The sequence below is a fragment of the Crotalus tigris genome, unplaced genomic scaffold, assembly GCF_016545835.1.
Source record: "Crotalus tigris isolate CLP2741 ecotype Arizona unplaced genomic scaffold, ASM1654583v1 scf7180000024427.8105951120:4207309, whole genome shotgun sequence".
Classification (NCBI taxonomy): Eukaryota; Metazoa; Chordata; class Lepidosauria; order Squamata; family Viperidae; genus Crotalus; species Crotalus tigris.
In genome coordinates, this window is record NW_024100595.1 from 4138320 (window position 1) to 4153981 (window position 15662).

General features: G+C 36.6%; 1 protein-coding gene across 1 annotated transcript; it reads left to right on the top strand.

The window, feature by feature from the left end:
* The first annotated feature begins 809 nt into the window (after window positions 1-809).
* On the top strand, window positions 810-14747 carry LOC120302215 (vomeronasal type-2 receptor 26-like). Its single transcript, XM_039330292.1, has 3 exons — window positions 810-887; window positions 13264-13390; window positions 13825-14747. The coding sequence occupies exons 1-3, from the start codon at window positions 810-812 to the stop codon at window positions 14745-14747; spliced, it is 1128 nt and encodes a 375-aa protein (XP_039186226.1).
* Window positions 14748-15662: the final 915 nt, after the last annotated feature.

Here is a 15662-nt window from a genome sequence, read left to right on the forward strand (position 1 = left end):
ATATATATGGATCTCATACCGTATCACACTGTATGACATTTTACCAATTATTCCTTATTTGCAAACCCTTCAATATACTTAGACTTTTATTTTAAATAGATTGTGGTTGCTTGAGATTTCTACTTATTATGCAGTACTTATTATGGGACATATTTAAATATATCAATGTGATAAAATTTTACATCTTTAGTATATAGATTCTCCTAACAGTTGGCTCAATCCATCCGTTTCTGCCCTCCAATTGCATTGCTGCCCTACATATATGAAATAATCCTTTTAATGGCATTAAAACCTTCTCAAAATGTGATGCACAGATGCCCACCTGATCCTCAAGTGACATTCAGACACTCCACCTCAGCTCCTCATTCTATGCTTTCCTCACCTCTGGAATATCTTAACTAGTGAATTTTACAAATCATTTTTTTTCAAAGAAATGCTTCAAAACATAGGTGCACTCTTCACTTCTCTAATACTCATTAAAGCAGACAAATACATCATTTTAGGCAAAGAGAAAAAGCATTATCAGAGAAGTCTATCTAAATCCAATCCTTGTCACATTCTAAGATTGTAGAACTAACTGAAACTCTTCTTGCAGGCCATTGCCTAAAAACCTACAGCATATCCTAGCCTTCAATTTTGCCATTCAGGAGATCAACACGAATGAGAACTTGTTACCCAACATCACCTTGGTCTCCAAGGTCTATGACAATGGTTTTCAAGCATTGAAAGCTTCTGAGAACCTTTTGACTCTTTTCTTTGTTGAAGGCCATTGTCCCCTCAATTACAGGAGGGGAAAGGAGCAAAACATCATGGCTGTCATTGGTGATCTCCCTTCCCAGAACACGATACAGATGGCCAACACATTAAATGCCTACAAAATTCCACAGGTAGGTTTCCAGACTCACATAAATGCAGAAGAAAAAAAAGAGTGGTGGTTAAAAATGGAGAGAACCCCTCAAAAACAGCTGCAATATTGGGGAACTGATCTGGGGTAGTTTTTATTTATTTATTTTCCCAGAGAAATGTAATGCATCAATTATTATTACAACCACAGTAATTCTTAATAAGCACAAACATCATATTTAGTTTGTAAGAATTGGTGTAGGTATCATTGTTTCTTTCTTCTTCTTCTTCTTCTTCTTCTTCTTCTTCTTCTTCTTCTTCTTCTTCTTCTTCTTCTTCTTCTTCTTCTTCTTCTTCTTCTTCTTCTTCTTCCTCTTCCTCTTCCTCTTCCTCTTCCTTCTTCCTTCTTCTTCTTCTTCTTCTTCTTCTTCTTCTTCTTCTTCTTCTTCTTCTTCTTCCTTCTTCTTCTTCTTCTGGTGTTGAGAGAGACACAAAATTCTGGTTTTTGCACTTCTGGTGGACTCATCCATTGCTAATTGATGCTGTAATAATGTCTCTGAAGTTGTCTCTCCATCTTCTGGGTGTGCTTCAAGTTCTTTGACTTTCTCCTCTTTCTGTAAATGCCACAACAATGTTAAATACATTTATCAGTAAAGCACTAGTTATCTTAGCCTTATAATATAAAATGCCAGATGAATACTCTCAGATACTTTCAGGTCCTTAATGAATAAGACTCCTCTCTTGTTACTCATTCCTCTCTCCTCTCTATTTCTGGTTAACACAATCAAAGACTGAGATGATTTTTGTCTAAAAAGTGCTGAATGGAATGCTAATGATAGTCTGGTTGCAAAAGCTCTGAGGAAAGATTTGTTGAGCTCCAGATTTGGTATTTTTCTCACCCATCAAGATTTTCTATGGAAAAACAGTGTCCCAAAGAAATGTACTTTTCTATTTTTTGATGCAATATTTAGTCTAAAAGTACATCATTATTATTCCTATTCTGCAGCTCAGTTATGGCTCTTTTGACCTTGCATTGAGTGATAAAATGCAGTTTCCTTCTTTCTTCTGGATGACTCCTAATGAAAATGTTCACTATGTTGGGATTATTCAGCTCTTGAAACATTTGGGATGGAATTGGATTGGCCTTCTCATCCCAGAAGACACCACTGGAGAGAGATTTTTCAGAATTCTGAGGCCAAAATTAATTCAGAGAGATATTTGCATTTCTTTCATTCAATTTATTCCAAGAATGATAAATTATGAGCCCAGTACCTTCCGGAAGAATAATCTAAATAACATAGCACTTTTCCTCTGGTATAGTAAAACCAATGTAATAGTTGTTTATGGGGACATGCAATCTATAGAAGGCTTACGAGTAATTCTTGAATGCTATGAATTTAATAGCAGGCTCCCCATAGAGAGGGTTTGGATCATAAGTGCTCTATGGGATGTCATTTCTGTCTTTGAGCCTCAGAAATTCACAGCATTGTCCTTCAATGGCAGCTTGTCTTTTGCCCTTCACACAAATATGGTACCAGGTTTTCAAGAGTTCCTTGAGAACCTAAATCCATTTCACTCTAAAATGTATTTCCTACCTCAGTTCTGGGGTGCTGCATTTACCTGTTCATTTCCAACATACAATATATATGCACAAGGCAAAGGAAGCTGCACTGGGAAGGAGGATCTGCGGAGTCTCCCCGGAACTGTCTTTGAAATGGAGATGTCTGGTCATAGCTACAATATTTACAATGCTGTGTATGCTGTAGCGCAAGTTCTCCATACCATGTATTCACCCAGAACCAGGAAGAAGACAATGGACAAAGGAGAGAAGTGGAATTTTCTGAAAGTCCAACCTTGGCAGGTGAATTATGGTGCCTCCTAATGTAATGGAAATGTAGCTTTAATCGCATATTGATTTCAATTTTTACAACTTTCATTAACAGTATATTTTTACTCCAGTCCCATCTGCATTTATCTGAAAGTGTCTGGTTGAACAAAACATGATTTTGTTTAGATTACAGAAGATTACTTGCGGAGCCCGAGGGTGGGGTCAAATGCATCATCAGTTTCGTGTCTCTGTACCCCCATAAAAGACCTAAGTTCCGCTCCCTTGACTTTTCTCTGGTACCAATTTGCCTTGACCATTAGTAGTTCATATTCTTATTTATAGGTATAATGAAATAAACCTGTACGACTTATGAACTCAGTTCTGGTTCCTGATTTCTTGCACCTGACAGGTAGGCATGCAACAAGTAACAATACCAGGTTCTTCATTTAGCTATTCCATTAGAGTAGAAGAATTATATATATAATATATATTTTAAATTGCTCTTTATAATTTTTAGTCGTCTAGACACTTGGTGGTAACCTCTGAAAGTGCTTATTCCTTGTTGCAATTTTGATTTTTTTTTTACAGATATTATTTTAGCTATATGGAAGTAATTTTTTCCCCAGAGGCCTTTTGCTCTCTTTCCAATCTTCAATCCAAAAAATTCTCAAATCCAGTAAAAGATTACCTTGTTTGCAGCATTTTGTGGCTGAGTATAGAGAAAACAATTTACTACAGTAGAGACAAGAAAGAATTTCTGCAAAATAATAATAATGGAATGAAGCTGGAGGCAGGGTTATGATAGAATGAGAATACTTACCTTTCTCTAAGATATGTTTGGTGTAAGCTGATTTAATCTGCAAAGGCCATAAAGGAACTTCTTAATCATGTTTTCTGGCACAGGATTCTAATAAATATGTTTTGTTATGATATTCATTAGATATAATGGGCAGCCACAAAGAGTCAAGCCATTTTCCAAAGCACATGAAAGCAGAACAAAAAGCAATGGTTGGAAATTAATCAAGGAGAAAACCAACTAAACCTAAGGAGAAATTTCCTGACAGTTAGAATAATTGATCAGTGGAACGGCTTTCCTTCAGAAGTTGTGGGTGCTCCGACACTGGAGGCATTTGTCTGAAATGATCTATGGTCTCCTGTTTGAGCAAGAGGTTGGAGTAGAAGACCTTCAAGTTCGTTTCCAATTCTGTTATTCTAATATTCTGTTTTTTTGTTATATTTCTTAGCAATAATTTTTGTCTCTCATGAAATGCAAAATTTGGAAGAGCAGTCTATCTGACAAAATCTGTATTAATTACTTAAACTTAAAAAATAGGAACATATTCCTGCAAAGTAGAATTATGCTTTTGAACATAAAAAAATATTAACTCAAATGTTAGAAAATTCATTAAAAATCAAGCTCAGCACCATTTGGTAAATCAAAGCATGAAACTGTAAATCCTATTGCCTACTATTAGCATTTATTTCTCACTTACCTCTCTTATCTTTTAGCTTCGTTTATTTCTGACAAAACTCCATTTCAACAATAGTGCTGGGGAAGAAATAGCTTTCAATGAGAATGGAAACCTGGCAGCAGCATACGATATCATCAACTTGATTACTTTCCCCAATCGATCCTTTCAGAAGGTCCAAGTTGGATATATTGAACCTCAGAGTTCTCAGAAGGAAGACCTCACCATTAATACAACTGCCATTGTACGGAATCCCAAATTTAAGCAGGTGAATTTTAAAAAACCCACTAAAATGGTGATATTTCCTCAATTTCTGGAATTTTAAACAAGTAAACTCAGAATTGTTCCAAGATTGTTTGAAATCTTTTAATGATGTTAGAACAATTTTGTATCCTGGAAAAATGAAACAATTCTCAATTCTACATTATACTTTCAGATTGTGGGGAAAGAGAGCTTTGCTGGCTGGGGTCATGGACCATCTGGGTCCAGAGGACTTTCCCACTAATGGATTTATCTGACTGTTCAGTCGATGGTTGAATCAGTTTCAGAACCAAAGCATGAAAAAGATCAGCAAATCTATTTACCACTTCAGCCTAACCTACACATCCCATCTCCCTGGATTTTTGCAGGGCATGTTTCTCTTGCCACTCACAGTTTTTCCTTCCCATAGCCAATTCAAAAATCTGGGGGGAACTTCCGGTACGGGGCGGCGGCGATGGCGGCTACCTTGTAGCCGTCCAGCTGGGAAGGTGTCAGAATCGCGGAGCGCAGCGTGTATCAGCTGGCCCGTGGTTCGGAATTCCCTTCCCGGGCAAAGGGAAGGGATAGAGAACGCAGGAGTAGAGGTAGAACCCCTGAACCCCCTCTGGATTTATTCCTAGAGGGGGTGAAAGGAGTGTTCCCTCGGAGCTCCTGCTGATCTCCGCCTCCCAGCTGTTTTTGCTTCTTGGAAGCAAAAGAAACCGCCGCCTCTATCTCCGTGAATATAGCGTCCTGGTGAGTAATTTTTAAAATGGACAGAGCAGCTTAAAGGATTCTTTTATATAGTTTAGGGTTTTATTTTTTTTCTTTTATTTAGTTTTGGTCATCTCTCCTTTGTTCTTTCTTTTGTTGATACGGAGAGAGGAAATAAGATGGCGTTTTGAAAGTGTCGGAGTTTTTTTTTTCTCTTTGTTTCTCTTTTGTTTTTAAAGAACTGGACTTTAATGATTTTGCTTTTGGTTTTTTTTTTTTTTGTTTCTGGTACTGGATTTCTCCTTTGATTTTTTTTTCTCTTTTTTTCTTGGATTTTTAAGGATTATAGTGCTTTTGCTGTCTTTTTAAAAAATTCTTTTTTTTTCTTCCCCCTCCCCTTTTTTTGGGGAGAAGGGAAGTGAGAATTGTGTTATATAAAATGGCTTCAAAGAGACAGCTGCCTTCTACAACATCTAAGGCGGTCTCTTCTCCTATAACTCTTACTGCACAACCACAACAACAATCTAAACATGTACCACCGATTCAGCCACCACCCTCCCCTCCTTTGCCAGGTCTGTCAGTACAAGAGGTTAAAGGCATAATGGGAGATGCTGTGTCTCAAATGAGAGATGAAATGAAGCAATTTGTCATACAGATTAAATCTGAAATTAAAGAAGAGATAAGTGGGATAAAGAACTTATTAGAAGATAATAATACCATCTTGCGGCAAGATATAGTTGCAGCTGTATCAGGCTTGGCTACGGTGGTGGTGAAGCTGGATTCGAGACTAGAGGAAGTGGAAGATAAAGTTGATTCTTTTGATGTGAAATTTCAAGATGTGGAAAGGAAGGTGGAGACTTCACAAGAAGATATTCTTATGTTTCAGTACAGACAGATGGAGTATGCTTTGAGGATTAGAGGCCTTAAGGAAGATATGAATCAAGACCTGATGGAGATGGTGCTTACTGACTTAGCTATTGCTCTGAATATGGATAAAGGAGAATTATGCAGAGAAGTGGAAAAAATTTATAGAGTCAACTCTTGGATTGCGAAGCAGAAGAATTTGCCTAGAGATGTGGTGATTTATTTTACAAAGAAGTCTCTGCGCAATGAAATTGTACAAGCCTTTTATAATAAGAGATTCCAGATTGCTTCCCAAGATATTATTATTTTAAAGGAAATCCCATCCAAAATCTTAAGAAATAGGAAAGATTTTTCTTTTCTAGTTAATGAGCTTAAAGTTAGATCGATGCCATTTAGATGGGAGATCCCGATGGGTATTGTTCTGAGCCATGTGGGGACGCGTTATAGATTGAATACGGTTGATAAAGCTAGAGAGTTTTATAATACGGTCCTGGGTGCAGGCTCAGTTTCATCTGTTCAGAAATCCTTGAGTGGCAAAGAGTTGGGGCAGCAATCTGAGGCATTAGGTCTGGTCTCTGCTGGGATGCTGCAAGCTGAATGGCAACGTCAAACGGAGGTTAAAGAGCAGAGAATGACCCGTGCAGCTTATAGACATAAGGAGAAGGAGCAACGTAAGAAAGAGGCCAAAGAATCTTCTTCTGAAAGTGGGAGGAGCAAGACCCAAGAATTCTGCAACACATGCAGCAATGGCAGATCTCGAAGGAGTCTTCTCCAGGCTCCTGGCCAAGGGAGATGGCAAAGTTTCTGACCTGGAATGTTAATGGATTGAATTCTCCTCAGAAAAGGAAAAAAAATCTTTTACTATTCGAAGCAACATAATAATGATGTTATTTGTTTACAGGAAACTCATATTTTACTTAAGGATCAGAAATATTTAGTTAATGCTCGTCTGGGATCTCATTTTGTATCTTCTGCTCCTGGGAAAAAGGGGGGAGTTGTTATCTATGTGAAGCAAAATTTACCAGCTTGTCTGGTAGAATCAGATCCCCAAGGAAGATATGTGATGATTGAACTTGGCTTATATGGTAAGAAAGTACTTATAGTGGGACTTTATGCACCAAATCAGCAACAGGAACAATTTTATAGGTTGTTACATCAAAAAATAACTTTGTTGGACTATAGATCCGTGGTACTAATGGGTGATTGGAACGGTGTCTTAGATATACAAAGGGATAAGAAAGGTTCTTCTCCTTTTTTTAAACAGGCAAAATTACCTAAAGCCTTTTTTGACATGAAAGAGGACTGGGAACTAAGGGATTATTGGCGGGAATGTAATCAAGAGGAGAGAGATTTCACTTTTTTTTCAGATAGACACCAATCCTTCTCAAGAATTGACTTTTTTTTATTACAACGGACTTATATAATAGAGTAAAGAATGTAAAGATTTTTCCTAGGTCGTTGACGGATCATAGTCCAGTTTGGATGGAGCTGATTCAAGAAAAAGAGGAAAGAAGATCCTGGAGGGTGAATGAAAACCTATTCAGACAAGAAAAGAATGTTCAAAAGTTAAAGGAGTGTTTAAAGGATTATTTTGCTTTAAATATGTATAAGGGGACTTCAATGTCAATGGTATGGGATGCAGGTAAAGCATTTATGCGTGGGATCTTGATAAAAATGAATAACTCTCATAAGCAAAAGCAGATTCAGAAACGTAAAGAATTGGAAGATGAAATTAAATTAAAAGAAAAGTCTTTGATCTTAAATCCTTCTGATGAAAGCATCAAAGAATCTGTAAAGTTGTTAAGAACACAATTTAATATGTTGTTAGCAGATCAAGCTGCAACTAACTTATTGTTTATGAAACAAAATACATTTTGTAATGCTAATAAGCCAGGGAGATGGTTGGCTTATCAGTTAAGAAAGAAACAGAGACAGAGAATAATAGATAAAATAAATTATAAGGGTAAATTAGTCTCTCAGGAGGAATTGATCAAGAAATCTTTTTTGGACTATTACCAAAAATTATATAAATCTACCGATGTGCAAATCTTAGATATAAATAAATATTTAAGTGAGGTTAGTTTCCCCAAACTGACAGAGGATCAGAAACAGGGAATTAATGGCTTAATTACTAAGGAGGAGATTGCGTTAGCAATTCAACAATTGAAACCAGGGAAAGCACCGGGTACGGATGGGTTAACTGCTGTTTATTATAAAGCTTTAATGGAGGAGATGATTCAACCATTAGGTGATCTTTTTAATGATATTTTACAGGGTCTAGAGATTCCTCCTTCATGGCGTAGTGCTTTTATATCATTGATTCCAAAGGAGGATCAAGATCTTACCTTACCAAAGAATTATAGGCCTATATCTCTTTTAAATGTGGATTATAAGATATTTGTAAAAATTTAGTAAATAGGCTTATGAGGGTTGTGCATTACCTTGTGCATAAAGATCAATCTGGGTTTATAACTGGAAGGTATATGAAAAATAATGTTAGACAAATTATCAATTTATTAGAATACTTAGATAAGAACAACCAAGTTCCTGCAGGGCTGATATTTTTAGATGCTGAAAAAGCTTTTGATCAACTGAATTGGCATTTTATGTTAAGAGTAATGGAAGAGATGAATTTTGGTGAAAAGATAGTACAAGCCCTTACGGTAATATATCAAAAACAAACGGCACAACTTATTGTTAATGGAGGTTTGTCAGAGGTTTTTACAATAGAGAAAGGTACTAGGCAGGGATGTCCACTATCACCGTTGTTGTTTGTTTTAACATTGGAAATATTGTTGATCAAAATTCGAGAGTCGCAGGAAATTAAAGGAATAGAAGTTAACAAAAAAGAATACAAGTTAAGAGCTTTTGCGGATGACTTGGTGGTTACTTTGTCGCAACCTACTTATTCTGTAGTAAAGTTATTACAACTGATTCATTATTATGGTTTGGTCTCGGGTTTCAAGATTAATGTTAACAAGACTAAAATTCTACCTAAAAATATGACTAGTCAGGAGAAGCAGACTTTGGTTAATTTGACGGGTTTTGAAATTGTTAATAAGGTAAAATATTTGGGGGTGATGTTATCTGTTTCTAATGCAAAACTATTTAAAATAACTATGAAAGGTTGTGGGTTAGGGTACAGAAAGACTTGAAGAATTGGGAGAAGTTGCAATTATCCCTCATGGGAAGAATTGCAGTGATAAAAATGAATATTCTACCCAAGTTTTTTTTTTTGTTTCAAATGTTACCGATTTTGAAGAATGAGATTAATTTAAGTGAATGGCAGAAAGGCCTTAATAAATTCACTTGGCAGGGAAAAAGCCAAGGGTTAAGTTTAAAATTATGCAAGACTTCCGTGAGAGGGGTGGACTCAAGGTATCGAATCTGAAATTATACTATGATGCGGTGGTTCTAACATTAATTAGTGATTGGGTAAATTTGACAAATCCTGAGATACTTCATCTAGAGGGATGGGATTTACTTTTTGGGTGGCATGCCTATTTAATATTTAATAAAAAAAATGGATTGGGTCTTTAAAACTCATATTTTAAGAATTTCTTTACTTAGGATTTGGAGAAAATATTATAAAAGTGATTTTAAAGTACCATTATGGGCTATACCTTGGCATGCGATAGAAGGAATAAAAAGAGGTGCTAAAATGGATATGGTGTCTTATAGACAGCTACTCAGATGGGATGGACTAAACTGGCAGTTTAAATCACGGGAAGAGTTAGCACAAGAAAATATTATTTATTCTTGGTTCCAATATAGGCAACTAGTAGATAGATGGAAAGTGGATTGTAAGGTGGGTTTTCTTAGAGAAGATGAAAATCTTATTAAGCAAGTGAAGGATCAAAGACAAACCCACATTAAGAGGATTTATGGGGTTTTAGTTGAATTGGATTCAGAAACGGAACTAATTAAAGATTGTATGATCAGATGGGCGCAGAACTTTGGTGAGCCAGTACCCTGACTTACAACCTAAATGTTGGAGATGTGGTTGTATGGATGCTACTTATTATTATATTTGGTGGTCGTGCAGAGAGATAAAAGCATTTTGGATTAAGATATGGTGGAATATCCAGAGAATTTTTAGAAGGAGGGTAAAATTTACTCCGCAATTATTTTTGTTGGGTATAGTTACTGATTGTGATACAAAGGAGGTTATATTGATGTTAAATTTGATTACAGCCGCAAGGCTGTTAGTAGGGCAATATTGGAAGAAGGAATCTTTGCCTACCTTGCAAGAGTGGTTTCTTAAAGTGTCTTATCAGGCGGAAATGGCAAAGATTTCGGCTTTTTTAAAGGAACAAACGCAAGAGAAATTTCTTGCTGTTTGGGATAAGTGGATAAAATTTATACAATTTAAACTGGATATAAAAAAATATTATATAGCCTTTTCATAATTTTTATTTTTATATATATATACATATATATTTTAATGTCATAATTTCCTTTTTTTATAAACATAATTTTTAATTGTTTTTTAATTAAGCCTATATTCTGCTCTGGGAAGCTCGGGGGGGGAAGGGGGGGTGTTTGGGTGGGGGTTGGGGAAGGGGGGTTTTGTTGTGTAATGTTTAATTTTTTCTTTGTACATGTTGTTTTTTGTTTTTGTATTGTTTTGTTCTTTTTGTAAAACTTATAAAACTTTTTAATAAAAAAAAAATAAAAAAAAAATCTGGGGACAGACAGCTGCTGGCAATTTTGATATAGTGGTTTTTTTCAAGTGATGTGCTTTGGAAAAGTATAATAAATTTACTGCTTTAGAGAAGTGAATAGCTTTTCGCCAGGCAGTGATGCTTATGCATTTTGAAAACAGGCAAGATTGAACTAATGTGCTATCCCATTGTATTGCTCATCACAGAATAGGAGAGATTAATTGGACATCTACTAAAACTGACCATCACCCCAAGTCTTCCGCTCACCACACCTGCATTTGCTTCCTTGATTGACATAATTTGTTCTTGTATGATAGCCTCTGCGGTGGGAATGCCCCCTTGCACATCTCAGAAGCTGCATTCTACTGCTTATGAAATGCTTTGGATATGCTGTATGTCAGGCTGTGCCATGTGGTCGGTCTTATACCTTCTTTCTTCCTTTTTCTCCCCATTGTGTTGCATAGACATCTTATGACAAATGATTGTGGGCACGCATTCTGCTTGAATTGTTCATGTAGGTATCTGCTCTCCAGCTGTTTGTCTTGCTGGTTACTCCAGTGGCTTTTCACCTTGCCTTATAGTGTTCTGATGCAACTCCTTTCATGTGACAATGGATGGTTGCTGCTGAAATTCAGAATTGTGGAGCGTTGGTGGCCTTGTGATAAACTGTGGTTTCTAGGTATCCCAAAGATGCTTTTTCATGCAGCAACTGAACTTTCTTGTTTTTCTTTGAAGACATTTCACTTCTCATCCAAGAGCTGAAGAAGCTTCTTGGATGAGAATTGAAACGTCTTCAAAGAAAAATAGCAAAGTCCAGTTGCCTTGTAAAAAAGAATTTTTGGGATTACTATGACCTGGATAACAAGAATCTCCATAAACATTTAATTCTAGTTTCTAGGCTTCCATCTTCTGTGTTTACAAGTACATCAAAAAATCGCAAATGCCTAGTTGTTTTTCCTTCATTGTGAACTGTATATTAGGGAGGATGGAGTTCAGTATGGTATGAAAATTTGTAAGTGTATTTCTCTTGATGATGACAAATATCTCATCCACGTAGCAGCACCAGAATTTAGGTGTGTAGTTCTGAAATGAATGGTGTTCTAGCTCACCCAGGACTGTTTCTGTAATGATTCTGTCATGGTTCCGACAGACAGAGACAAATAAAGCAGAACTCCAAGGCTTGAAACTTCCTTAGAGAACATGTTTATTAGTTACAAAGTATCGGCATGGTCAAGAGTGAAACCAAGTCTGGATACATACATACATAACAATTCCCCAATAAAAAGTTAGAAATCCCACCCATAAAGCTATGCAAGCAACTATTGCTTTTTCTTGGATGAGAAGCAAAACGTCTTCAAAGAAAAACAACAAAGTCCTATTGTCTCATAAAAAAATATTTGGGATAACAATGACCTGGATGACTGAGAATCTCCATAGACATTTAGCTGTAGTTTCTAGGCTTCCATCTTCTGTGTTTACAAATGGTAATCGCCTAGCTGTTTCTTCCTCCATTGTGAACTGTATGTTGGGGAAGATGGAGTTCAGAATGGCACGAAAATCTTTAAGTGCATTTCTCTTGATGATGACAAAAATCTCATCCACATAGCAGCACCAGAATTTAGATATGTAGTTATGAAATATATGGTGTTCTAGTTCATGCAGGACTGTTTCTCCTGCATGAATTCCTGACATTCATTAGATGAGGAGCCCCGAACTCATTGGTAGCCTCACACTGCAATGGACAAGGATACACATTCAATTTTCAATTTTTAAGATTGTTGGACAAGCAGGCACAAAAACAGCCAGGGAAGTGATTGAAGCCTGGTCCCCTTGTCAGTCATTAGGAGTGATGATTTACATTTAGCCTAGTACTTAAAAGGTGAGGGCTGGGCAGCACACGCTAATGACTTAAAAGCCAGCCATCGACATCTAAAAAGCCACTTACCACAGGTACTATAAATACCACACACAGAACAACACATACTGTGTTAGAGAGAAGTTCCTAGAAGATGGGCTCCAACACAAGTCCAAAAGCTTGGAATACAACCTCGGGTCCCAGAGACCGACCCAGATTGGATCCTGCAATATTATCCTGGGACACACATATTGGCCTTCATTTGTGACTACATTTATTATACATGGAGAATCAGAACACCATTCTCCAATGGCAGTGCAACACAGAGATAATTGGAAAAGGACAGCAAATGCTAGGCAGGAATATATTTGCCATCAGCTCAAGGAAGTGAGGAAGACTAAATATGGATGTCATTAACAACCAAAATTCTTAGAAATTCAACATTTCTCATATAAGTTTATTTCTTATTATTTGTCAAATTAAGACAGCTCATTAAGTTTGTGAGAGATTCCTTTATGACCCTCTTCGGATATTTCAAATTCCTTTATGTATGATGTAGGAGTTGTGAAGGGATTTCTATCCAAATTTTCAATAGCAGTTAGAAGATGTTCATCTCTCTTCTGACTGAATCCAGCAATCAGTTCTAGGAATTTAAAAATTTGCATTAATAGAAATTACAAGAATATGATTGCTTTAGGATTTATTCACAGAGAATGACTGCTGACTGATTGAGTAAAAGATAGATTATAACCAATTTTAATTATTTTCTTTTGCAATTCCCATTAGACACCGCCTTCTGCCACCTGTGTAGAAAGTTGCTATCCTGGGTACCGGAAATTAATTAAGGAGGGGAAACAGGTTTGCTGCTATGACTGTGTGCAATGTTCAGAGGGGAGCATTTCCACCATGGCTGGTAAGAAAAAGAGATCTACGGTAATATCTCTTTAAAAATACATTATTCTCTAATCAAGTTTGGGTTTTTAAATATAATTTTAAACACAAGAATAGATTGATTGGGATCTCTCACCTGCCTTGTTTTTTTTCTTCTTTTTTTAAATAGAAGTTTTTCTTTATTTAGGTCTGTAATCTCTTCTTCAAGAAATATGGCATATTAAATAAACTTTTAAAAAGATTTTCCTAAGGCACAATTTTTGAAAGAGGTTTATTTTCTTTATATGAAGCCAATTCTACTTATGAGATTGAAGTGGTAATATGGAAACTTGCTCAGAATACAACCATACTTTTATGTGTGAAGATTCCAAAAACTGTTTCAGCAAGGAATAATTGTTAAAACCTAATATCAATTCAATGTATAGAATTTTTAAAGATTTTATTTATGGTTTTTAGATTCCAAGCAATGTGAGAGGTGCCCAGAAGAACAATATCCAAATGAGAAGCACCATCAATGTATTCCCAAAATTATTGCCTATTTATCCTACGAAGAATCCCTGGGGGAAATCCTGACTAGCTTTGCTGTTTCTTTTACTGTAATCACAATTGTAGTGATGGGGACATTTGTCCGCCACCAAAACACTCCCATTGTCAAAGCCAACAATTGGGATATCACCTGCACTTTGCTTTTCTCACTCCTGCTGTGTTTTCTCTGCTCTTTCTTCTTCTTCGGATGCCCAGGGATAGTCACATGTCTCCTCCGGCAAGCAGTTTTTGGAGTTATCTTCTCCATTGCAGTATCTTGTGTGTTAGCCAAAACCATCACTGTGGTTCTGGCCTTCATAGCCACAAAGCCAGGGAACCGCATGAGGTGGTGGGTAGGGAAAAGCCTGTCTGTCTCAGTCATTGTTTTTTGCTCACTTATTCAAACAAGCATCTGTGCTGTGTGGTTGACACTTTCTCCTCCTTTCCCAGAGTTGGACATGCATTCCCAATTGGATGAGATCTTAGTGCAATGCAACGAAGGCTCCGAGATCATGTTTTATGTTGTGCTGGGCTACATGTGGCTTTTGGCCCTCATCAGCTTCATAGTGGCATTCTTTGCCCGGAAGTTGCCCGACAGTTTCAATGAAGCCAAACTCATCACCTTCAGCATGCTGGTCTTTTGCAGTGTTTGGGTCTCCTTTGTGCCCACTTACTTAAGCACTAAGGGGAAATCCATGGTGGCTGTGGAGGTCTTCTCTATCTTGGCCTCAAGTGGTGGCTTATTAGGTTGCATTTTTATGCCCAAGTGCTATATTATCATGCTGAGACAAGAGCTGAATACCAGAGAGCAGCTAGTTAGGAAAAAGACTAGTGTGGTTTTAAGTGCAGCGTAAATGCTGCCCTAATTCCTAATTTGGCTGAAGACAACATAACAAATGATTGGTCAAAGAATTTTATTCAGGAATAGATGTCTTCTTCCATTTTTGAAAGGAATAACATTTAGACTTGTATACAGCTCCATAGCAATTTCAGCACTCTCGGCACGGTTTACCATGTAAGCATTACTTGCATATTGCCCCTAACAATCTGGGTCCTTATTTACTAACCTCAGAAGGTTGGAAACCTGAGCGAACCTTGAGCCTCATCAAGATTAAACTCCAGGCTGTAGGCAGTCTTTGTATGCCATACTGTCTTCTAACACTATGTCACCAGGGCTCTTAATGTAAGAAACTTCACAAACACACAATAACAAGGAAAAAATGTGCACTATTTTTTCTGGATAAAGACGTATTTTCTTTGATCCATAAATTGAAAACTACATTCAGAAATATAGTGGCTAGGATATCCACAATTAATCTTATTTATTAAATAAGATTTTGTCTTCTTTATATTGAATTACAATAAAATGCTAATATGATTTATAGTCATGTATTTATGTATCTTTCCAACACATTTTCGTTTTAATATCATATTTTAAATTTCAGGGTATGGGGATAAGATTCAAAATTTTGGAAAATGCCAACACCTCAGAATGTTATCCTCTGATATAAAACATGATGAGTCAGACCATCCAAATTACTTCTCTACTGGCGGAAACATTTTCTGCCTGGGTATTTCAACAAAATAGTGATTTGTTATTAGCAATTTTACTTCAGCTTACAATATTTACGCAATTTTATTATATTGTCAACACACTTTCTTTGCTATCTTGTCCCTTATTTTATTTATTTTTTATTGAATTTATAAAGCTACCCACCACACATGGAAGGGAAATCTCAGTGATGCACAACAAAGAAGTAAAACCACAG